The 25,966-nt window shown below is 40.8% G+C and overlaps 1 protein-coding gene across 5 annotated transcripts in view; it reads right to left on the minus strand.

The window, feature by feature from the left end:
• The window catches only part of KCNIP4 (potassium voltage-gated channel interacting protein 4), a 287,694-nt gene that overhangs the window by 187,372 nt on the left and 74,356 nt on the right, over positions 1-25,966 (minus strand). Inside the window, exon 1 of one of the 5 annotated variants that reach the window (XM_068149282.1) lies at positions 14,850-15,094. The exons of the other annotated variants lie outside the window; for them this stretch is intronic. Coding sequence (XP_068005383.1) covers positions 14,850-14,937 — 88 coding nt within the window. The 5' untranslated portion in view covers positions 14,938-15,094. Of the gene's footprint in view, positions 1-14,849; positions 15,095-25,966 lie in introns of those variants that run through there. 5 annotated transcript variants of the gene reach the window in all.

The raw sequence follows: 25,966 nt of genomic DNA on the forward strand, positions 1-25,966 counted from the left end.
ACTTTCTGACTTCTCTTCTGAACAATACTTTTCTTCAGATAAGATTCACTTATATAACTTCAGGGCAGGAACAAAATTTTCTGGTTTCCTTAATCTTAATAAATCCTTGTTCTGCTAGATGTTCCTTCAGTGCAGTCTAATGAAAATTCATAGGATATCTGCTCATTCATAACCAGAACAATCTTACCTTCAGATTTTCTTTCTGCTTAAAAAATAGTGCAACAAGCCCAGGAACTGTAGAGATTCTCCCAGGGATTCTACTCAGTCATGCACTTGCCTGTGCTTTCTGATAGCAGACTTTATTAGCCTCATTGCTTCCCACGCTTCTGAAAATCTGCTGTCCTTCTCTGTCTCTCCAAAACAAGTCATAGATTCTTCTTTGATAGAATACAAGGTTGGGAGGATCCTCAAGGATCTTTCACAAATCCCTGAGGTTTTTCAGGTCAACATGAAGAGCTCTCTGTATTCCTAGCCTGTAATTCCTACTTTTCCAGTTTAGAAGTAATACTACTTGCTTACAAGCCTTGAGCTTCAGGACCCTCTTGATATTCTTCCTTTTTTGGGGATGCCATCATCTTCTCTGTCAGACCTACTTGCATTAGTCTTGCATTTGCAGCTGTGTTTGAAATTATTCATGATGCATTTTGTAATGAATGCTAAAAATTATTGTTTAGTACACCTGAAAGTCTATTTTCCAAAGAAAGTTTTTTTTTGCTTTTCTTAAAATATAAGAAATTGTATTTTCTGGCTAGTAGCTAAATGCTTTGAGAGCTTTCCCTGCAATTCCTGCTCTCGCTTTCTCAATCTCAAGTGAGAAATAAGTCAACATCACTGGAAAGATTTGTGAAGCAAAAACAACCTCATGGGAGTAAACAGCAAAGTATTAAAAATCATCATAATTCATAGAGTCATAGAACAGTTTAGGTTGGAAAGGACCTTAAAGATCATCTGCTTCCAACCCACCCTGCCATGGGCAGAGACACCTTCCTCTAGATCAACCCACTCAAGGCCCCATCCAAACCAGCCTTGAACAACTCCAGGGAGGGGATATTCATAACCTCCCTGGGCAGAGGGGCAGAATCAGCTCCTTTGTCCTGCTGGTCACACTTCATTTAATGCATCCCAGGACATGATTTGCTTTCTGGGCTGCAAGTGCACATAGCTGACTCATGTTGAGTTTTTCCATCAACTGATACTCCCAAGTCCTTCTCCTTGAGACTACTCTCAAGCCACTCCTCACCCAATATCCCTTATCATGCAGCTACACATTCTTCAGAAAAACGGGAGAGTGACAGTTCTAAGACATAAAATAATACAGGAGAATGTATTTTTTTCCTCTACTAGGTAAATATGAAGTTACACTTGAATGGAGTATGACAAGCTGTCTCAAATGTTTATCCTATGCTTGTTTCCACATACCTGTGTTCTGATGGCTCAGACAGAAAAACTTAATCCTGTGCCAATCTGATCAAATGTGTGCTACATGGTAGCATCAAGCACAAGCCTTACAGGAACGATGGCCAAAGTTCGAGTTATTTGTAATACTGGACATCCAAACCCAATGTCATCAGTTACACAATGAAGCTGCTGCGCAGCTCTGGTGATTGTTGTCTATATTAACTTGGAAGGGTAAGGAGCCAAACAGCATTGGTCTAGATGGTGTAAAGAAAGCAAATATTTGGGGGAGGGGGGAAGTATATAAGTGAACCAAAAGTCTGAAGAAGCAACAGTAACCTCAAAGTGAAAGGATGTGCTAATTCAGATTGTTCTTATAAGTGAAACAGCTGTGCAGCTCCCCACACAGAAATGACCACAACATCTACTCAATTAATTGGACGCCTCTGATGGTGCCCTCATTAACCACAATATCCTCTGTGGACTTCATGGAGTGTGGAAGGCACATTGACAAATTAAAGTGTCTGGGTTATAAAACATGTAAATTTGGATTAAAGCAAATAGCATTAGAACTACTTAGAGTTCTAATTCAACAGAGACTGTGGGGGAAAAAAAATATCGAGACTTATTCTGGATTTTGCCAAGAATTTCCTGCCACCAGGTTTCTCTGCTCAAACCCCAGGCAAACAGAAACTACGGAGTTCACATTTTTATCATTTCAAATTGTTTGTTCATTTCGATTGCAAATGTGGGAGAAGAAAATTCCATGCAAAAATTAGTATCTTAGTAGCAAAATATTAGCTAAGCACTGAGGTAATTAGGTAAATAACACCAGGAGACAGCAATAACCATTGGCACTTTTCCTGGGGATTTACATTGCTCTGCCTTGTTACAGAAAATTGCTTGAAAATTTTCTGTTCTCAGTTTTAGGGGTTCCCCCCCCCCCCGCCCCCCCCCCCCCCCTTAAATCCCACATGATTGCAGCAATTCCTGTTGCTGAGTCCCACATCCAATTTTACATGGCAATCGTTTCCTCAGTGTTATTCTGCATAGGGTTAGCCAGCCTTGCAAGAAGGAATTTTCCTGAGAAATTCACTGTATTAGTACTGGGGACCTTACACCACTAAGACTTTAAGACAGCAGAATCAGCTTTCTTGTTGCTGAACTGAGCCTCACACAACAATTTATTGACACAGGCAGGAATAACTCTCATATTTTATCACATTCAGGAGAAAAGCTGACACCTTCCCTGTGATGCTGTTAAATGGAATAGAGTTTCTTTATTCCTAGGAGTCTGTAGAAAGCCCCAGCCTCTGAAGCCAGAAGTGAACTTTGCTTTCTACAACAGAGGGTAGGCAGCATTTATTCTCTGGAATTTTCAAACAGAAATATGATGCAAAAAGAAACTCCCAATTCAGGTGGCAGCAGGAGCCAGACTTTGTATTCTGTTTTAAGTAAATCTACTTCAAATCTTCAGAGCTATTTCCCACCCAGCATGCTTTATTTTCTTCCACCTTAACACCTTTCATGTAGATTTCCTTCCACACTTTGCATGACAGGACAGAGCATTTCTTTCGACCTTTCTGCTTTGCAAGCTGCTAGAAGCCCTAATGCATTCTCTCTATCTGGCTTTTTATCAACCAGCTCCTTTACCCAAAACTCAGAGGAGTAATTGGCCTCAATTAAGAACTGGCAAAAAGCCCAATCCTGTTGACTTTCAAAGCATTCAGCCAAAGACCAGTTATTTACATTAAGCTTTTTGGAAAGGTTAATGAGGGTGGGTGGTAATTCAGGGACAGAAGAAAGCAGGGCAACCAGCCTCTGAGCAATGTGACATAAGCACCTGGAAGCAGCTTCGTAGCACAACCTGTCATCTTCATGGCACTCTGTAGATTGACAGAGGGGAAAAAGTACAACAGAAGCCAAGGCCATAACCATACTTCCCTAAGAATCCCAAGGAGCAAACAAAAAGGGGAGCCTGTGGCCTCTGTGGTTAAAACATTCCATGGAATTTTTTCCTACTGCATTTCTGTACTGCATACCTGTAGGAAGGGAAACATCAACCCCCCTGTCTTGAGTTGTGGCCCTCAGACTTCTCATTTTACCCTCTACCTGTACTGCTAAAGCATCTTTGCCTTCTGCAATCCCAGTCTGCAATGTAACAGCTACTGCAACATGAAGGACATCGGTGACCAAGAGAAAAGCAAAAGAGCACTCACAAGGCATCACTGCGAGAGGCTGGTGTCCTCTTGGCAGCAGCACTGTAAAAACAAATAACTAAAAACCCCAAAACAACCAAAAAACAGCCCCAGTTTACCATCTCTTCTCCAGCTGACTAGTTAAAAGTCTTAAGAGAGGCTCAGAATCCTTCATTTTTCTTGCAAGTCATTTTTCACCTTGAGATGCAGTACAATGGAATTGTTCAAAACACCATTGAAAAAGAAAAAAAACCCCAATAAAAGTTAATTCCTAAAACCAGTGACTTCAGTGCAAGTTTGGTTTCTAAACTCACTTCTAGGATGCACGATTCCTTTTTCCTTCCCCACCCCCACCCCATATTACAGAGTGAAACAAATTACCTTTTATAAACATCCATCTGGGATTTGGAATGTTTGATTGCATTTGTACAACAGAGTGAAATTAAAATGAGAAATGAGTAGTTTACTTTAGCAGTTGGTACAGATCTGGGCCTGGAAATTTATCATAGTTTGCCACGTAATTCCAGCACTCCATCTCCAACACCTACTGCTCTCAGCCTGGGCAGGAAGCAAGAAGGGAAAAAAACAACCCATCGACAACAAATTACCCATGATGAATTTTTAGTAGCCTCTTTGTGTCACTAGGAGACAGGACACTGTGGAGCAGACTGCCTGGGAGAAGAGAAGGTTAACAAAGTGTGTAGCAAAAAGAAGAGTCTGTGTGGAAGGTGACCTTCTCAGAAGAGGTATTCTAGCCTCTGGCTGGGATGAGGAAAGGTTGTGACCACTACAGAATTATCTTAAAACTAGCTTATCATTCACTTCTGAAAGAGTTATCCTAGCAACTTTGCTTTGTGTGGGAGTCATGTGCTGTTGCACTCGTGCATTTGTATGCCTTTGACGCATTTTCCTGATGGGACTTTTCAGGAATCCAGTGCTGGGATGCTAAGTCTTTAATCCTACATCATAAGACAGATACCAAGCTACTTAATTTTACCAGAATGACTTCTGCCCCATGATTGTAAAGGATCAAAGCACAGGCAGCAGTTGTATCAGTTTCCTTGGACTTCAGCAGAATGTAGGCACCAAACTGCCAATGCAGTTACACATGGGCTGAAATGACTTGTCCTTGTCAGGAAATTGCTGGTGGAACAAAAAGCTCAGATCATGGGTTTGCTTTCTAGCTAGCCAAACGTGCCTTGGTTTAGAATGGCAGCTCCTAGTGATTGCCAGTAGCATCTGTGGAAGAATCTTTACAAGACATTACAATATCTCCCAAAATATTAGATCCAGAGATCCTTATAATGTTTAGAAGAAATTGACAGTGGCTGGTGTATATTCCACCAGTCCACCACTTTTCACATGTCCTCTAGACACAATCACACATGTCTGATGGCTTTTTCCTTCCAATTCAGGCTAAAGCCTTGGCATCACAGCTCCCAGATACACACACTCACCCTGATCTGCACTTCACCTTTCTGACTCACAGTGGTGCAACCATTTCTGTCTCTCATCCTGTAAGACTTTGAAGTTGGCCAACGCACCTCCAGGCAAAATGCTAGTTACAGTGTCCCAGACTCATTCTAAGTATGGAATGCCTCATGTCCATGTGTACACTTAGGTAACGTTTTTAAGCAGTTGTGTTGCAATACTACTTTGATAGTAGCACTGCAGAGCTGGTATTTGATGCAGATTATTTAAATGGGAAAAAAAAAAAAAAGGAAAGAAAAAGGTAATACAGAATGGAAGGCCAAAGATTCTGTTGATTTGAATGGGTGGGGGGGTAAAAAAGCCCTCCAGAACACATTTCATTTTTTGTTGGGAATCTCACATATAAAATAAGACAGTACCTGTTTATCTGACAGGTAATGTGCAGTAGAAAAAAGACAAACCTAAATTACCTCAAATCTAAAGTTGCTCACTTCAGTCAGTAGCAGGACAGCTAAAATCAAATGCCTAAATACAGGAATTTCAAGAACTGTCCTTATATTGAAGTAAACAGCCAATATAAAAGCACTGGAAGTTTTAGATACCCTATTCTCTGGTACCACATGGTAGTTTCCTTCTCCCTTTCCTGATGAACTCAGCTGATAGGGCAGGAGAGAAATTGTTTTTCACAGTCTTTAAATAAAAATTGCTTATTTAGAGTTTTAAAATGAATCTTAGGGATAATTCTATGACTTTTTGAAGGGTGGTTTTATCCCTTATGGTGACAAACATCTCTTTCTGTATGGTATCACTTGATTGAGAAAAACATTTCAGCAGACCAGCTGTGAAAAAACTGGCCTTATTCCTACCCTGTCTCAGCAGGATGAGATTTCCATTACTAACACAGGATGATAGGGTACAGACAACAGGTAAGTAATTTAATAGATCAGTCCAGAACTTCCTGTAAGCAATACATACAATTCAATTAGTTTCTTACAATGGACTACAGCAGTTATTTGAGGAGCTTTGAGCACTTCATCTGGTAAGTCTGCACAGGGGCAGGAATGCCCTGCTGTTTCCATTCACATCTGTCACTCAGCATTAAAGTTTCAGAGAGCTGTGAACGTGGGCTATGTGGTGGCACTTGCATTCACCTGTGTGTGGCAAGAAGGAGAGGGCCTGAATTGCAATGAAATGTCCAAAACCAGCAACCAGGGCAGCAGCTGCACCTAATGGAAGGAGAGCAGTGCCTGTCAGCCACCACCAGCATTTCAGTCTTTGGCTGTACTTTCAAAAGTTAACAACTGGTTAAAGAAAAGTCTATTTGTCCTCACTAAAAAACCTTGTCACCTTCTCAAGGATCTGGAGGAGCTATGCACACAAGCTACTCAGCAAAGTTAAATATTAATTAATCAGTAAGGTGGAATAGTTAAATTAATTCAGCCTCTGTTGAGACACTCATTCAGAATTAAAATAGGCTTTGTTTGGTTTCATTTCCTTGAGAAATTAATTATGCTAAATTAAAATAAGGTCACTTCAGTTCTGATTCCTCTGAAACACAGCAGTTTTACTTAATTTGAATTAAATCTGCATACAAAGACAGTTTCTGAGACTTCTCTTATGTTGCAATTCATTTTCTGAACTGATAATGGCAGAAGTTTGTAAGAGTTGGGTTAGGCTACAATAGAGCAGTTGAAGAGGGAGGCCACAAGGATGATCCAAGGGCTGGATGACCACTGCCATGAGGATAGGCTGAGGGAGCTGGGGTTGTTCATCCTGGAGAACAGAAGACTCTGGGAAGACTGTAGAGCCACCTTTCAGTACCTGAAGAGATTCTACAGGAAAGCTGGAGGGGGACTTTTCATAAGGGTGTCTAGCAACAGGACTACAGAGAATGGTTTTAAGCTGAGGGAGAGTAGCTTTAGACTTGATCTTAGGAAGAAGTTCTTCAGTATGAGGGAGGTGAGACTCTGGAATACATTGCCCAGAGTGATTGTGGATGCCTCCTCCCTTTAGGTGTTTAAGCCCAAACTGGATGAAGCCTTGGGCAACCAATTCTAGTTGAGAGGCATCCCTGCCCATGGTAGGGGAATTGGAGGAGGTATCGCTGAGGTCTCTTAGTCTGAAGAGTCTACTGATAAACCTTTGAGGAGTAAGTAACACCTCATTAGCTACATGAAACCTGAAATAAAGCCTAATTCCCATATTCAGAGTGCTGGCCTTTGCAGATATTACCATCAATCACATCCAAATGATCAGCTGCCACCTATTTTTCCTGAAATTAACTGAAGCTTACCACGGCTGTGCACAGAAACGCCGGCACCTCACAAATGCTAAATGTTGTTCCAGTTTAATCTGACACTTCATAAAAGGGATTAAAAAAAACAACAATAATAATTAACAAACCTGCCAATAAAATCAGACTGAGGAAGAAACAAAATGTAGTGCCTCAGTTCAGATTGCATCCGTTCCTAAGTAATGAGGCATGGGTGCTGCTGGAGAAAACAGGCTGCTTCTTCCCTCTATCCCAGACACTTTCGATTTATATTTACATTTAATTACACTGGCTAGATGGGCACTCCATAAAAAGCTCAAAAGGGTAAATCAAATTACCACCAGCTGAAGAGCCTGTGTGACCCCCCTCCCCTCCTCCTCACCCCCCCAGGAACACTGTATATGCTTATTTGCAGATGATGCCTTCTGAAGACAGCAATGACAAAACTTAATCTGTAAAATTATGGTCTCAGTATTAGTTGGAATAGAATTTCAAATGCCAAATTAATGACACATTGAGAGTTTAATGCTGAAGGATAGTAACAGGAACACAGGGTTCTTTAAGAGTAACTGCTGTAGCTTTAAACAGATAGTTGGAAAATAAAGTCTTCTTTCATCTCTTGCACTGTTTTGGTGGAGTGATCTCCATGTAAAGCTCAAATTGTACAGGACTGCATCAGACTTCAAAATAAAGGAGTAAATTAGCACTGAAAAGAGTGAAAGGGGGCATCGTAGTCCGTGCTTAGGGAACCAGCTGATGTAATTTGGACAGCTCCTTGCCCTGGAGAGTTCAGTTCAACTTCAGAGAACAGTTGGTTTGTTTGTTGTGGTTCTGTTTGGGTTTGAGGTGTTTGGGGTTTTTAATTCCTTCCAAAGAAGTACTTCAGTTTTGAAGCTGAAAGATGTATTAAAGTGAATTGTGTTGCCTTCCCTGACAGGTTATCATTATGAAAAGGCAACAGGAAAATTCAGAGTGTGGTGCCACAGCGTGTTCCTCCGTTTAGTCAAGACCTAAACAAATTCAGGGACACACAAAAATCACTGGATTGGGTTATGCATAGAAGTGATAACTGTTACAAATGCATGTAGGCTAGAAGCACTTTAGTGCAAGTTAAGGCCACCACATTGCACTGGGAAAGAGAACAGTGGTGTGTGATGGCTGGTGTCACTGGATTACTGCACATAAAGAGGTGACTGCTGGTGTCATAGGGCACAAGCTTGGCTTTTGCCATGGCCACAAACAGGTGCTGAGTTTTATCAGTTCTGTCATTCCTGCTTGGTTGTTTCAGAGCTGGTCACATAGAATACACAGTTCTAATAGCCAGTTAAAGACAGAAGTGCTGTTAGCACATAGTTCAGTTTCCATCTACTTCCAAGGGTGCCCTTTTCCATATCACTCTATATGCAAACATGGTACTGAATTGGGCATAATCTATCTCTAACATTCTTGAAGAACTCAAAAATTAAACCATTAAATGGGAAAAATACTTTTGGTTAATGCAGGTTCACATTCAAGGTAGGCCTTGCAGACCATGGACACGTGGCTGTCCCAGGTTTTGAGAGAGTGCAATTCATAAAGTTAGAAGTTAAATTATGTCCTGTTACTGCAGTCATCTGAAATCATGTGCATATATTGTCAGGTCTGGGTGAACAAGGTTGTCAGGGTTTCTCATTTTTCATTCCTAGTGTGTGCCTTTCATGTAACAGCCACAAATAAAACTATGAAGCACATCCATAAATAGAGAGGGTTTAATTATGTATGTTTTAATATCTTCACTTGAATGATCGTCTATTGGCTCTGCTACTGATAGGATGAGTCCATCTTCCCTTGTTCTCCCTGCTTTGGCTCTTCCATACTCATGTTTTCCTCCATCTGTAAGTTTCCAATCCCTTTTCAGGACAGTAAAGAGTACAATTGCCTGAGGGGGAAGGAAAGCATTTAGACTTAAGGCTAGTCTTGTGGATTTGCATTAAATCTTCAAACATAATCATTCATATTCATAGCCAACACTATGACAGCAGAGCAAGAGCATTATTTTCACTCTGGGGGAAAAAAGAACCAAGCCCATAGAAATATGTATAGATATAAAAGGTCCTAGAACTTATTCTAAGGCTGTGATGCCTAACAAACTCAGGACACTAAAGTACTAATAATTTAAAAGCAATAATAAATCACATGCAATGATTATTACAAGTAGGTTGTGCAATGCTGTATGTTCCAAATGACCTCCTATTTGGTCTATACCTCCATGCAAACTACCAGTTCAAAACCTCTGGTTGTTGGAGGAAGGAGCTCAGGAGAGATCAAGTCAAGAACCCTTTTTAGGAAGGGGCAGAGCTTACTATTAAACTGTGATACTCTACCACCCTTTGAAGCAAGGATATTATCCTAACTGCAGAGAAGTTTATTTCAACTTAAAAAGGTGCTTGCATTGGATCAGACTAAAGATCTATCTAGCACAACATCCTGCCTTCAGTAGCAGCTATTACTGTATGCCCAGAGAAGCAGGACAAGCATATTCAATATTTTCCTCCAACACTTTCCTAGTCACAGTTTATTTTCATCTCAGGGGATTTCTTGTGCATACTACACTTAACCAAGTCAGTGACTCCCAACAGATTTTTTTTTCCAAGTCCTTGCCCATCTTGTGCCTCTGAACTCATGCAGAACTTTTTGCACTTCGAACACCCTTTACTAAGGGGTGTCACAGGTTTCTCAGCCCTGGGGTTTCACTCCTGACTGGTAATGGTAAGCTTGCCACCTCTGCACTTAGACAGAAAGCTCATTTTGCACAGCATGCACCAGTTCACATTAATCTACATGGAATTTTATCTGCCATTTAACCATCCCTGCGAATCACTGCACGAAATCCGTCTACAATGGAGTCCCTATAAAATGAACAACAGCTCAACAACCAAAACCCAACCTAAGGTACTTTTGCATTCAAAGTTTTACTGTTAATTAGACTCTACTCCCTGCTGCTCCTGGACTCAGAGTTACTCTGTAATGGCTCAAGGAAAAGTACACAGACATTTAAGAACTGCATGATATCATCACACAAGGCTGGGGTGGTCTCAATGCTGCTGTTTACTGATATTTTGTGTGCATAAGTCAGTAACTTTCTCAGAGTTCCTTTGAGAGTATTTTTAAACATAATGTCAGGTGCTGTGTCCTACATAGAGCTGAAGTTTTAACATCTTTGTAAATTGTGTCAGTAGTTTGGACTCTTACAAGAAAGTTAAAGGCCACAGGACTTTCAAAGGGACATCATTAAGGGTGGTTATGGGATGCTTTTCAATGTGTCATTTGTAAGAGAAGCTGAGCCCTGTCTTTCAGTATAATTAAGATTCAGATTTGCAGTGAAAGAATAAAACTCAATCTTTTCAAAACAAATGGTATGCAGAGTGGTAACTGTCTGTCCTTTTCTCATTAACAAACCTTAAGGCCTCAAAGGAGGACTCCTTTGGAAGGGCTGAGGGAAAAAACCTGTTTGAAATACATTATATGACGGACTTGATCTCTTAAAAACAGGGGAAGGCCTGAGCAAAGCACTTAAACATATTCAGCAGAATGTTTAAAGATTAGGGTATTGCTTTTAAATCCCCTACTTCAAGATATCCTTCTACCCACACAAATTTTTCACTACTGCTTCAGTCTCCTGTGATGTTCAGCCAATCTGCCACATGCAGGATTACAAAACTTGAAGCTGAAATATTTTGCACAACGCTGAGTTCTGCAGATACTGCTTAAAGGGAGAGAGGTATGCAAATGGGAGGAAGCAAAGGAAGTCTATCCAGACCCTTTTCTGAAGAGAGGAAAGTTTATAATTTGTGAGTGATTAGCAGTGGTTTATCATCATGTATTTCCTAATTAATTACATTACTTAAAATCTGAATGCTCTTCCACAAAACTGTTAGAAGTTCTCAGCGTGTCTGCAGCTGCAGCCTGTGGAAAGTACACAGCTAGGCTTGATTTTTTGGGTCAACAAAAGAAATATTTATAACCTGCTCCAGCTTGAATCAGAAAGCAGCATAAGTGCACTGAGTTACAGCATTCTCAGCATTTCCCAGAGTTTCTTTCACACTACCCTCTGCTTAGTTCAGTACATCTTGGGTTTCTGTCTCAGAGCACTGCCTATGCTACACTCTGCTCCTAAACAAACAGCCTGTAGGAGAGGTCCTGCTTCATCAGGATAACACAATAAGAAATTCCTCAGTCAGTTTTGCTCTCCTCTTCCTTCTTCCTGTCTTGGAAAAACTAGCCTCCTTTATGACATCTAATTTGTCATAGCAGGCATTTAATATAAACATCCTTTTAAAGGATATACTTGTGAAAATTTACCACTTGAGTCAATGATTAGAGTTTCATTCCTCTTATCTCTTTAATCTCCACACTCCATGAGTTGTGACAGTCAGGAAGAACTTCCTAGCCATTGCTCTGAAATGATGCCTTCTTCATTCCAAGATAATTTGTGATCTATTTCTTCACCTTGCAATGATTTCTCTTATTGCCTATTATATACAAGTTCACACTGCATCCAAAAACTGAAATATTCTCAACAGCAGCACTAAGTTCTTCATGACAATACCCATTGGTATGGCATTTGAAAAACCTGGTCTTCCAATATTTGAGGGAGTCTCTTTCACCTGTGGAAACACACCAACTTCATACAGAGCAGAAGTTAGAGGGAAAGTAAAACTTTGTTGGAAATGTTATTTCTTTTCCTTACACTTCTCTGCTTTTGTCTGTCATAGGAACTTGCTGTAAAAGAAGAAAAAATAATGGAAGAGATCTGGATGTATTCAGTCTGAAATTGCCTCTTAAAACCCATTGTAAAGATTTATGCAGCTTTTACTTTCAAGCAAGGGGATAGTTTCATTAATAGTGGGTAATACTCAGCCGGGTTGTAACCATAAGTCCATGTTTACATACTATCAGAGACAGCTATAGGAGTGAAAATTTACTTTGGATATTTCAATTCTGTGTGTAGTAAATGGTTATGAAACACAAGCAGCAAACCCAGGAATCAGCACTGACTTCTTGGCTGGGCCTGTAGCCAGTACACCCAGTCTCTGTCCTAGCTCACTTTCTCATCCTCTGTTCAGTGCAATCACACCAACTGCAGCAGAGCTCGTAGCAGTCCCTATGGATGTGGATTAAGTATATATTCAGCATGCTCTAATGATGCTTTGAGCAACCTGTGCTAGTGGGAGGTGTCCCTGCCCCATGGCAGGGGTTTGAGACTACAGGATCTTTAAGGTCCTTTCCAACTGAAGCCATTCTATGATTCTATGCTTAACCCTACAGAAACAAGGAATGGTTTAGATTTGCTCCATATGCTTTCAACAATGTCTAGTTCCAGTCTACTCATTTAAATATTAAAAAGCACTTGAAAAAGAAGCCAGGGGCCAAATCAAGTCAATAAGGAACTTAAATTGTGTTCACCACTGTGCTGCTTAGTAAACATCTACATTTTGAAAAGAATTAGTCATCAAGTGAGCAGATTGCCTGCTTGTAAAAGCTAAATAAGCACACTTGTTTTGTTTCTGACAGCTAGCCTACATTTTTTGGATGCTCAAGATGGAAACAGCAGTATTTTTAATATACAAATTAAAGCATAACTTTCTAACACTTTCAACTGGGCTTCTTCATTCATCTTCATTAATTATCAACTAATTATCAACATAATGAATTATGCATTATATTTTGCAGAAGGAACAGTAACTGGTATTGCAACAGTTGAGGTTAATTAGAAGACTGGGCTAGGTAACAACTGGAGCTTTACCTCTCTTAGCAGTTCAGTTATTATCACATTATATTGATCTCATTTGCTGCATAATTTGAACATGATGCAGTCTATTAAGATAGGAGCAGTAGTAAGACACTGTTGCCCGTAGTAAAACTGAGCTGAACATTTCCTAGGAAGGTATCTCAGTCCTTAGGAGTTCCTAACAGTGGAGGGTTTTGGCTGGCTTGTTTCTTTTCAGGAAACATCTTCCATACCACTCTAGTTGGCTTTCCAGTAATTTGGCATTGAAAACATACTTAATTACAAATAAAAGAACTTATTGTAGTAGTGACATTAAAATGAGTATCCATGCCAGCTCTTGAAAGTGGTTTTGAATTGTGACCTTAGAAAGCTGGCAGTACAAACATCACTAAAAATTAGTGTGCATCAATTGCTACATAGGAAAAGCTTGGATGACTTTGGGGGAAGGGGGAAGAGCACTGGTGTTCATTTCTAACATAGCTTTCTTCTTCCATCATATCACATTATTTCCATAGCAACCCATAGGAGGAAGAAGCCAGCATTTTTGGAGAAATCTGGATTGAGACAATTCACAAAAGAGAAACCACAATAGACTAGGAACAGTACAGGAAATAAAGTCAGGGGGATTCTGCTACAAGACACTTAAAGTTACTGCAAAGCTGTATCACATTTCCCCAAGTTCCAAAGGCCATATGACATATACAGTACTGGTGTTTATACCACAACCTTTACAGCATCACAGCCCCAAATCTGCTAAACTGCATGTATTGATACTTTTCACCAGTACTGGAGTCAATTCTGCTCCCTAATCTATCAGTATCAGTTTTCCCTCAAACTGGGGCACAAAACAAAAAAAAAACCCAAGAAAATCAGCCAAAACTTCCAGAATACTTGCAGTAAAATGAATGGCTTTCAGTTCTCAATAATCATGATTGTTACCTCCTAATTACTGGCACCTCTGCTTGATGTTTTACCCAAAGGATGCAAGTAAATACAGCAAGTATGAAGTCCAAAAAGATGCACAACTCTATTTTATAACTACAGAATGACATCATGTAAGCTACTGGGAACTGCCACAGAAAACACTCAGTAGTGAGAAGAGTATCTTTTCTAAAGTGCCAAGAAGAAAACTATACTCTTTGTTCAGTCTAGCCTTGAACTGTTTTCTGGTACTGCACAATTTGTCCAAGGTTACAGACAAAAACAAAAGAATAGACACATAAACAAATAAAGCTGACAGCCATTTATGTTTCAGATTCTTTAAGGGCAAAAAGAAGCACAATTGCTAGTTAAAGTTTGCACCAAGATGCTGTAGCATCACATTGATGGTTTGCAGTTGATTTAAACCTTAAGCAAAAGCAAGCCTCTGAGGAAAAATAAATAAATGAATGGAGTCTAGTTGTCAAAGTTAATCAGTTCAAGGAAGAGTGAACATAGAAAGCATAAGAGTCATCCTTTACGGTCACAACGTGAATACTCCACATTACCTTCCACGTACACAGGTGGCCAGGTGAAAGCACGTACACTCGCATCCCAGCTTGGATTCAGGTGTGTAAATGCTTAGAGAACGTTACACTGCCTAAACGCTGCAACATCAGACCATGTATTCTGGGTTTATGATACTCAGCCACAAAGTAGTTCTCAGATTTCTTCTTTTTCTTTCTTTTTTTTTTTTAAGATTAAAGGAATCAGAGTACAAAACAATGCCACGGCTGTATTAACCTTAGGCAGTCTCCCTGTTCCCATGCTGCAGAGCTCGACTAGAAAGCAAAACAGTCATTACCTGTGTGAAGAGAACCTGTGATTAGCCTGAGGAGGTACTGGGCAAATTTCAGTATTTCACGCTTACAGCGCTTCCTACAGCCACTCATCTTAAGCCAGGGGTATTCCTCAGAGCAGAGCGGGGCCGGGCAGGCGAGCCGCTCCTGCCGGCAAACTTCTAGGGCACTTCGCAGCCTCGCAACTCCCTTCCTCGCCTCCCGCAGCCGCGCACGCTGCCGCCGCCTTCCCTCCGGCGCCCGCAAGCAGCAGTCCCGGCGGCAGAGAGCGGCAGCCGCAGCAGGGCGCAGCCACCGCCGCCGCGGCCGGACACGCCGGCAGGCGCTGCCCGCGCGCCGCTCCGCAGCCGCGCAGCCCCCGGCGGTCGGGCAGGGGAGAGGCGGGGCTGTGCCCGCCCGCCCTGCGCAGGCACACACCGGCAGGCGGTGGGCTGCCCTCCGCCCCGAGCGGCGGGGAGCCAGCCGAGCGCAGTTTTCCTCGGGTGCCGCCTTGCAGGGGGGAGGAAGAAAGCCCAGCGGCAAACCTAGGACCTGCTGGAGAGCATCTCGGTGTCAGGTGCAGCATCGCTCCGCTCAAGGTCAGAGCCGAGGACTGCCATGCCCCTGCCTCGCCTGCAGGAATGAAAGCTAGGGATGGGGGCGATTCCCGACTGCCTGAACTTGGCACGTTGGCCACACAGTACCTGTAGCCTGTTGACAGAAGGTCATGGGAGCCCCTGGCCACTGCACAACTGCACAGAAGGAACCGAGAGGCCCCCAAGTGGTACCTGTGTGCAGGGAGCTCTCCCTGCTCTCCAGCTTCCTGACCTGGGACAGGTGGGAAGCTGGATGTTGCACAGCTAACATGTGCCTAGGATCTCTCCAAGGAAGTATTTTTTAGGAAGCTGTGTGCATTCCTTACTACTCCTCTATAAATTCGTTATTCTCCATCTTATGTGAGAAGTGTTTCTTATTAATAAAAACTACCTGCTGAAGTCTTTATCCATGACCAAAGAACATGTTTTCATTTCCCTTGGAGTACTTACCTCCCTGTACTACATAAACAGAGAGCAGCTCTATTGCATTAGATGGTGATGCAATATCTAATGCCTAATACAGTTAAAAGAAGACAAAGAACCCATTAAGGAAGAGCTTAACAGAAGAAAATCACTGTCTGATCTAATTTTATTGACAGCATCAACCATAAAGCATTCTGGTGAATGCCCCTAAAAAAATGACTTTAAGAAAGGCACATCTTGAAGCTATTCTTTATATCAGGAGCTGAGCAGAGATAAATACATTATAGACACAATACATCAAAGCATTATCAAAGTTGCAGTTAGATGACATAGTTTCTGTATCTGTTATCTAAACACAAGCATGCTGTCTTATGCTTCCAGTGAGGCTACACAGTTGATGGAAAGAACCAAAATCAAATAGCTCCCACAAGGCCCTAGGGTTACCCCAGAGGAAGGCTTAGCCTGAGAAGGAGCTGGGCAAATTTCAGTATTTCATGTTTACGTACTTCCTACAGTCTTTCATCTTGAACAGTAACTGTTTTCTGTGTCTTTGCAGAAAATCTTTGCCAAGAAGAATTTGATTAAAAAAGAAGCCTGCAAGAAGATCTCGAATTCTGAGGCACCAGAGACTGCAGTGTGCCTTGCAAGTTTCTACACTCTTCTGGTCTCTGAAAAGGAAAATCTTTAATTAGCTGGTAGAGGTAAAGAGATATGAAAACTGAATTGTGTCTCTCCTCTTTAGAAGGGGACAGAAGAAGCCAATGCAAATGGCTTTTAGCTTCAGTCCTTGACCTTCTTAATCCTTTGGCATTCTTGATTGCTGTATAGAACTTTCACTAGCAGTGTTGCTTCAAAATAAAGAACTAAAATGCTGGACCTCTAAAGCCTTACATAAGTATGTCATACCAACACCATGTTTTGCTGGCCGTTCCCCCCTTCTTTCCCTCCCCATCCCAGCCAAAATAAAAACCAACATCAGTTCTGATACTTTTTCCTAATCCTTTTAAATTTCAACACAGCAGTAATAGTAATTGCTACCTATGAAAGAGTTCCCTGAAGGTGAACTCTTCACTGAGAGGCTTGTAACAAACAGTGCAGTATGCAGATACGGATCTGAATCTCGCTCCCCAACAGCAATCCTGTTTAAATGCAAAGTGGAAAAGTTCCCCTGAATGTACAAAGTGTACAGCAGAGCTGTTGAGACAAGTTAACTGATGGTAATAAAATACTCTCTTCCTTTGAGGATTTCTAAACAACGCTCAAGAACAATCTTTAACATCTCTGTCACCGTGGCATGAAAAGCAACAGCAAGAAGAAGGCACAAAATCATCAGTTTATGAAATTCAGTCCCATTCAATCCATAGATGCAGCTCTATCTGTATTTTCAGAGCTTCACTTAAGAGTCTCAGTATCACTGGTCTAAACCCCAGGCACATGTGTTGGCTACCAAAGTGCATCCCAACCCTATTCAGCTTTAGTTTCACACCACAAATAACAAAACTGTGCAGGTCCTGTAGCTCAGAGCATGTCAGCATTTCTTTTCTCATTCCTCTGTAGAAGTGTCATTTCACTATAAACCAAAGCAAGGAAAAGCCAAAGCAGAAATCATTTCATAGCAATACAAAAACATTCTTGAAGATAAGTGAGGAAAAAACCCCGCCCTGATTTTTTAGATTGCATAGGTTGTTGGAACAATCTGATCTTTTTGAGACAGAGTTACTAAACATAGATTATTTATGTAACAAATTAAAGCAAAACCATCCCTTAAAATACTCAAGAAGAAATTAAATTTGGTGGTGTTGCCATATGAAGACTCAGCTTGCAAAGAGTACTGGGCAATGGTTTAAGGAGCATCACAAATACTTGTTGAAAAGAAGAAACCACTGCAAGAAGGATGATGGTGCACACCAGATAAAAATTTGCTAGTCTGGTGGCAAAGCAGCAGCAGCACAAGTTGGAGTGACACACACAGAGCACAAGTTGATTGGCTTCTTGGAGCCTGTTTGCCTTCTAGAACTCTCATTTGCACATCATTTAAACTTGCTTCCAACTTCAAAGGGAAACATTTCCTCCTGAGCTAGCCCGTGCTATTGACCACAAGCAAATTGAAATCTTACAATAATTACAAAATCAATTCAATTAGATGCTTTAACCTCATCAGAAAGGGTGACTGCAGGAAGGCAACCTGGAGCACTGGAAACCTGTACACATAGTTTCCTTACTGCTGACTCCAGAGGCTCGCAAGGGCTTTTGTTCTCAATTCAGATGTTGAATTCCACAACTGAACATTTTTATCAGAGGATTTCTAACCTCCTTGTTTCAAATCAGAGATAATATTTACAACGGAAGTACATGGTAAGAAACAGCAGATGGTAGAAATAAACAGATGGGTGAACACAAGGTAGCAGTGAGATGTTTCTGATCAGCATAATAAACAGCTGCCACAAGTAGATGACCATCATTAGATCTCCTTATCAGTTGCTTCTTGTCTCTTATAAAAGCAAGGGTCCTCCTAAATCACAATTCCTAATGTATTTATTTCAGTAGCTCTCTTCTGGGCTGCTTCTCAATTTGTCAGTATTGTGTGCCAAGGTGTGCAGAGTTGGCCTATACGGGATGTGGGCATGATCTTGTTCCATCTTGTGTGTGGTTAGCAACTTCCCCAGAGCCCAGGACAGACAGCGAAGGGACTGGCAAAGTCTTTACGAAAATTGCTTCATTTTTTTAAAGCCTTTCACGGCAAAATTTCTTATCCAAACTGCATGCAATGTTTCTTAAAGTGGAAAACAAAATAACAAGAAATCTTTATCCTGGCCTACACCGCTGAAAATTAATACAGTCTTCCTGCTTTTGTCTATAATTTTTAGCTTCTCCTGAAAGCTTGCTAAGAATAATATCCTCAAAATCAAACACCTCTATTGCTGTCCTTAAAATAGGACCTGAGTGAAATGATTGCTACCTCATGCTGTTTGCATAATATCAACAAATTATACATGTGCTCCATTCTAATAGCTGATACCTGCATTAAATAAATTACTTTCATTGCTGCTACAGTTCCAGATTCTAGAGGTTCAAACTTAATTCTCTGTTGCATGTATAGAGCTTAATAAAAAATGGTGCCTTGGCCCGCTGGAACATAAAACCTTTGATCAGTGTAACAAAACCACTTAAAACATTTGTCTCTATTATTTTTAACTTCCCTGAAACTAGCTGCTCTGTCAGAATCCTTTTTTTACCTGCTCAGTGTCCTTGAAGCTTACCCCAAGGATTCATTTTCACACAACACTCTAAGATGATACTGCAGACAGTCAACTAGGAGCTACGACTGCCTCAACCTCCCACACGGTCCTCACTTGCCTGATTAAATATTCATCACCCCAGAATGTTGTAGTGTCAAACACAAGCAGCTTCCCAGCCTGACCTTCCACAACCAACCTGCAGCTTGTGGTGGGGAATAAACAAGATGGGGACTTATCTGCTGAAACATAAAATGGCATAATGCAGTTTTCATGTTGCACATTAAGTTCTGTTCATGCACTGTAAAATCCTCCCTGCAGAAGCTAGTGTACTATCTTTTAATGTTCAATATAAATTGCATATCTGTATGAGAAGCTAACTATAAAAGCTCCATGGGCAGTGGTATCAATAATCACTCTGCAGAACACTAAAATCTCTTCTTCCTTATTATACAGATCCCTTTTGGCATGCACAGTCATATCTTCCAATTAACAAACCAAACCAACAACAAACCAAAGCTGATTATTCTCAAACAAACAGAAAAGATAGAGGCATGCTGCTATCAACAAGTATGTGAGATCATTTTTTTTGGTGGCTTTGGACACTACCTTTGCTTCATGTATAAGAAATTTGCATTTTGCTAGCAAGACAAGCAAAATGAATCCCAAATCTCTCTCCTCTGGGGGAAGAGTATCTGGAGTTCTCATCACTCTGATCATTTTACTTGCACTGGATTCTTCACAGATTTCTTATTTTCATTACAGGCAGATTCCAAACACATTCCAATAATTATTTTATGATCATCTCTGGCCAAGTGGAAATTTATCTAGGTTTCATGCTGTGGATCAAGCCTGAAGAAGCTACCCACTGCATGCTTCAGATGGGAAACAGAACCAAGGAAATAAATCAGAGTAACATAGCCATTTACCATTGCTGGCCCAGTAAAGAAAACAGCTGACTCTGTGTTATGGTCTTGTCGTCATACTGCATACAGCTGGTAGATTTTGATGGCTTCTTTCAACACCTGGGCAGCGTCATTTGTCTTCCTACCTCCTATCACACATTCTTTTGCAACCATATATATATATAAAAGAAGCATGGCCAAAATTACTTGTGCCTTCAGGCAAGCCTTCCTCATCTGTCCTTCTGATAGTGCTTTCAATCTGTCTCCAGGGAACAGAGACAGAAGGGAGAAGAATCAATGTAAATCTTGGAGATCAAAGCAAGAGAACAGAGCAACCAGGACATTCAGTCTCACGTGTGGCTCAGGAGTATTAGTGAAAGACAGAATTTTTGCTTCCCAGCTAGGAACACTCAGTGTCAGGGTGTGTACTTGGGACCACATGCTTGAGACCTCAAGAAACTATAGCAACTGAGTATGGAATCACTGCAATCTCTTCAGTGACAGCAGAGCCTAAGATCTGATCAAATAAAGGCCTTAAGCATAAATCCAAATGATTTCCCAACTCTACAGCCCGAGGAAGTGGTTTCTCTAATGAAGTCAGCCCTTACAAAGTGCTAAGTCAATGATCATAACCTGTGTATGATCTAGGCAAGCAAAAGAAAATTTCATTAGCTGGTTGTAAATAAATTTCCAACCTTGAGGCCTAGAACATGAAACCAATTGCAAGGCTGGTACTGAGCATTTCTCCCACCTTTATAGATCAGTAGAAAGAACAGTAAGTTTTTGTAATATACATATATATTTATATATTATACAATGAGCACTGATGCTCAGGAACACAAAGATACAGAGGAATACCACTGCTTATTTCTCTCATTGTGAGAAGCATTATATTGCTAGGGGAAAACAGCTCCTAGACACTAGAAGAATGACAGTAAACGTTCAAGGTCCTATACTATATGGAGTGCACATCAATATTATTTCTATTTAAGCCATGCAGAAACTTCTTAGCTCGTGCCAGCTGCTCTCTCTGCCTCGATGCAGAACTGGAGTCACCAAGCAGAAATCAGATTTTGTATTACCCAAATGGTGTTTTCAAACTCTTTCCCATCAGAACGGGGCAGCTACTCTGCTGCAGAAAGTATTACAAATGGAAAAGATAAGCTCTTCAGTTAAAAAAAAAATTCTATTAAAGTTATCTTATGACCGAAAAATTAGATCAGAAAAGAAAAAATCCCCAACCTCTATAATTTCCAGTACACAGGTAACTTGTCAGGTGCAAGCATCTTAATTGCAAAGATGCCCTTACCAGTTTTGGTCAATAAAGAATTCCTGGCGTGTCGTGCAGTCTCATTCTTGCCTCTTGATTAAACCAGGTAATGCCACCCTCCAAGGCTTCAAGTTTTATTCAGTCAGCACATTTTATCCTACTCTATTTTATATTGTCATTAGCCAGACTCCCTCGTATGATGTCTTCAGAGGCAATTCAGGTTGGTCACATTTTAATAGCTTGCCTCTTTTGTTTTCCACCCAAGGAAAGATAAAAAAGAAACAGAAGGTGGAGATAAACGGGTAATAGATGGTTTAACCAGCTGGATTGCTCTGAAGGTAAAACATTTATTTGAAAATGCAGAATAATCTTAGGCTAGCCACGGGCTGCAGGACAGCTGCCCTGAGCTGGCTACATGTATCCCACACCATGAGCATCACACTCACTACAAAGTGGGAGCTTTGCTGAGGATAGGGAGCTTCCTGCTTGGGCTGCTGCTTCTCATCCTGCTTCTCCCAGCTCCTGGAAGTGCTTCCTTGCTGCCATGCTCCCAAGGACTGTCATCCTGCTTGTGATTGCTGCACATCCACCTGGCTGAGTTTAAATTTGCATACTTTATATTGGAATTGGTTTGGCTGTTTCATTAAATCCATTTGCATTTCAAACCCACCAGCGTCCTTTCATCTCCCAATCTACCTTCTATGCTGGGGAGCAGCCATCAGATGATGGAACAACTGCTATAGCTGAGCTCCAGATACAGACTAAAAACATTCACCTCTTTAAAATTGATGTTTCTTGGCTTCCCTAGGAACATTCCATCTTTCAAGACACAAACCACGGTGAGGGAATCACCAAAACCCACGAGAGTGGTTAGTGTGGCTGTGCCTTTTAAACTATTTATAGAACAGTACCATTAGGAGGACAACTTATTTCAAAACACCCTATGGTTTCAGGGGAAATTCTGACACTATCTCGGCAAGGGTGATACCCAAGCAAAATTACTCCTGAAGGTCTCTAGTTATAGATCCTGCTGCACTATGAGATCTCACATCAACATGAACTGTTGATGTTGCAATTGGAACGGCAACCTTTTTTGCCTTCTTTGTACTATTAATAGTTTTAACAAGGTAAAAATACACTTGTGGCTCTGTTAATGAGGTATGGGGTAGCAATATATGTCATGTTCCTTCTCTTGTCCATAACAAGATTCACTGTGTGGCACATTCTTTTACCTCAAGAATCTGTCAGCAGCTTGCTTTCCTTCCAGCGGTCACACCACTTCCATCCTTTAGGGCCAATGCCAATTTCTGAACTTGCTCAGCAGTACAAAAACAATTCCTCAGAATGGCACTCGCTCTGAACTCGCAGTTCCCAAGGGTCACCAGGGCACTCATACTTGCTCACACACAACAAACACTGCAAGGAGTAAATATTTTTTTAACTTTAAATCATAGAAGGCATTCCTAAGTCTGAAGTAATTAAGGTACCTGAATGAGGGAAAACACAGTTTCTACATCACTCTTTAATTCTTTAAGGTAAATCATTAGGCTATGCCTCATCCTGAGCCTTCTGAGCTGGTTTCTCATCCATAACTTGGGCTTTCAGAACCATTCCCACCCTTTAGAACACAGAGGTAGTTTACTTCTGTTGGCAGGTCTAGCCTTCATTCAATTCTCTGAAGAGGGGAGTTAAAGGAAGAAAGTATCTTATAGTTATTACCATCTGATACTTAAACAACAAGCATGATAATAACAAAACCTGTGTTTTGCCCAGAGCAGTTGCTTTCCCTTTTCAGCAGTGCTTTATTTAAACAGAAAGTGATCAAATTTTAATGACCCTCTTTTGTTAACTTAGACCAAGTGTAAAAACGCCTCCTGTCACTTCCCTTGGGTTTGAAGGGTATCAGCAGTGTTATCTATTTTAAATGGCACAAAGTTTTGGTGGTGAAGGTTTAGGTATCTTACTTTTTAAAGCGATGCTAAAGCTTGCAATACCAATGCAACAGAAAACAGAAGTGTAAGTAACCGATTAAAGCCAAGACATTTTTCCAACAAAAAAGTTAAGGAGCCTTTGGAAAGCAACACTGAACCCTCAGTGGTTTCCTAGAGATCTTAGTTTCTTCTACACCTGAAAAAGTTGCTCCAATCTGCATTCAAGGCTGGGAAGGAAGGTCAAAGCCTAACCACAATTATATGTTCTTGTAAACTTGCAGAACCTAGGAACTCTAATTCTAACAGCAAATATTTCAGTGAATTCCAGGACTGCATGAATAATCCACATTGCATGAAGTGTGCTTTTTAAAATGTCTGGGACTGTGTGTCTGAGGCTGGTGAAGAGCCAGCCTTGGAACAGTTTGCCTAGATATGGAAGCATGCAGCCTTGGCTATCAAAAAGTACACATCAGGAAAATGATTTAAAAATTCCATGAAACAAGAGGCGATGCCCTTTGCATTAAAAATAGACAAACAACCAAATAAATAAATAATGAGAACTCTTTGCTGCATCTCAGAAACAAAAGTTGCCAAAGATGCCCGGTAACATTTTTGCTTTCCAAAAATTCCTTGGCTCAGACTCCCTGGCAAAACCAACTTTTGTTGTTGCTTCTTCCAATTTGAAAGGCGATTCAACACTACACAACTAAAATGCAGGACTTTTCTGTTCTGCATAGAGTATCCACATTGCCCTTCCCATTCAGTGGTTTCAATAGCTTCCTATCTTTGAAAATTACAATAGCCTTAAAAAGGTGCAACAGGAGTGCTGCTCTTATGGATTCTTTGAGAACTGGCTCCTTCTATAACTTTGAAGAAGAGACTATAAATTACCTCCTGCCTGGTGGTTGTTTTCCTTTCTTTGATAACTCAGTGAGGGGGTTTAATGGTAGAACATATGCAAAAGGTGATCATGAAAAAAAAGTTCCTGTAGAGCTGCAAACAGGAGTGAAATATGAAATTAAAAACACCTAACAAGTTTTTGGTCGTGTTTAGGCTTTTTTTTCCTCCTGCCCTTTGCCTGATGTGTAATTACATTCCAGCCCATGAAGAACACAAGGGAGAAAACCAAGGAGTAGGCAGATGATGACAAGTGAGGGCATATCAAACACAGACTCCTGAGGTAAGTTTCTAAATGCCTTGCTGATGAGAAGAGATAAGGATTTGTGCACCAACTAACTTAACTTTGCAAGCCCAAGACTTTTTCCCTGATCATTTTAATCTAGAATCCCATTTCAGATTTATTTTAAATGGATCACAATTTATATTAGCTCAAATAGATCATTCTGGTCCCTCAGGATCCTATTCCTACTGAGAACAACAGATGCCCTCAGTGTTCAGCCTTGCTCTTTTATGTTTGTCTCTCACAGTGCAAACATTCCCATGTTTTAGGGGAAGTATATAAACCCAGAAAATTAAATTATGCCTCAAGAGACATTCTGAGTATGCAGAGTTTGAGTAGGGAATTACCTATGCAGTTAATTCTGAATTAGAGTGGAACATTCAATAGCTAAAGATTCAGGGACTACTACTTTGTCCTTGATTTTCCTGTCCCCAAGAGCTTCTGTAGCACGTGAAAAACCTTAGTACTGATAACTATCAAAGTATTTATCTTTTGGCCACTGTAAGTAAAAATCAGTATCAATAGGTTCTTAAAAAAAATACTTTAACAAATGACAGTATTCTGATGATCCCCTCTACAGCTTCCATGTCTTCTTAGCCAGGCACTTAGTTGTTGCTCATCATTCCCCAGGTCTGATATTTCTTTTTACCTCTGCAACATAACAGGAAATAAATTTATTGTGAGAGACATCTGGCAATCTGATTCACCCTGTCTGCTCACCCAGATTTCTACTTCTCACCACTTTAATTCAGCAGTCCAGCCCTCCTTCAGCACTGCAGACCTTCTTCAGCTTCTCTGACCTCTCTCCAACATATCAAATCTCTCTGGTTTTCATCTAACTACACCACTGCCTCTCCCCAGGCAATATTCAAAGCCTTCCCATAACATTTTATTCATGATAACCTGATGCAGTCTGTCATTTTTGGATACATGCAGAGGCCTTTTTGGTAGTCACCAAAAATATGTTGGCAATTTGCTAATCTGCTTTGACTAATTTGTGTAAAACACTAAAGAATACACTCAATTTCTGCAGTAGCTAAAACAATGTCCCGGGCACAACTGACAGAATGCTCCCCTTGTATATGTCTCCATCTGTGTAGATCCCTTAGGCACAGGAATGGAGAAAGCAGAAAGGTTTGTTTGTACACTTCACTGGGACAGATTATGACCAGAAAAACCCAGGTTCATGCAAACCTGAGTCTGTGATTAGACTCAAGATAGGGATGGAAAGGGAAATGGAGTTTCAGTTCCTTCATAGCCATACAGAAGTTCATTAGCACAAGGAGAAATCAGGTAACCTAAATCAGACATATCATTCCACAAACCTCAACATGCCTTGGATCTTAAGGACAGTTCCTGAAACAGCATGGACAGCTGTGCATTGTGAGTACTCTTTGCAAGCTTCCTTCCCTCTGAGGAATTTCCTGGTAGACATGTTAAATTCAGAGATAATTTTTACCTCCATCCTTCCTTTGACATTTACAACACTTTAAGGAATGCATTTGCTCTTCAAGGATATTTTCATCTATTAAAGAATATTTATGAGTGCTGCTTCAAAGAAAACTACTGGAATGAGAAGTCTGGAGAAAGAGTGAAGATTTG

The sequence above is a fragment of the Melanerpes formicivorus genome, unplaced genomic scaffold (genome assembly GCF_026170545.1).
Source record: "Melanerpes formicivorus ecotype bairdi unplaced genomic scaffold, bMelFor1.0.p_v2 SCAF_18, whole genome shotgun sequence".
Classification (NCBI taxonomy): domain Eukaryota; kingdom Metazoa; phylum Chordata; class Aves; order Piciformes; family Picidae; genus Melanerpes; species Melanerpes formicivorus.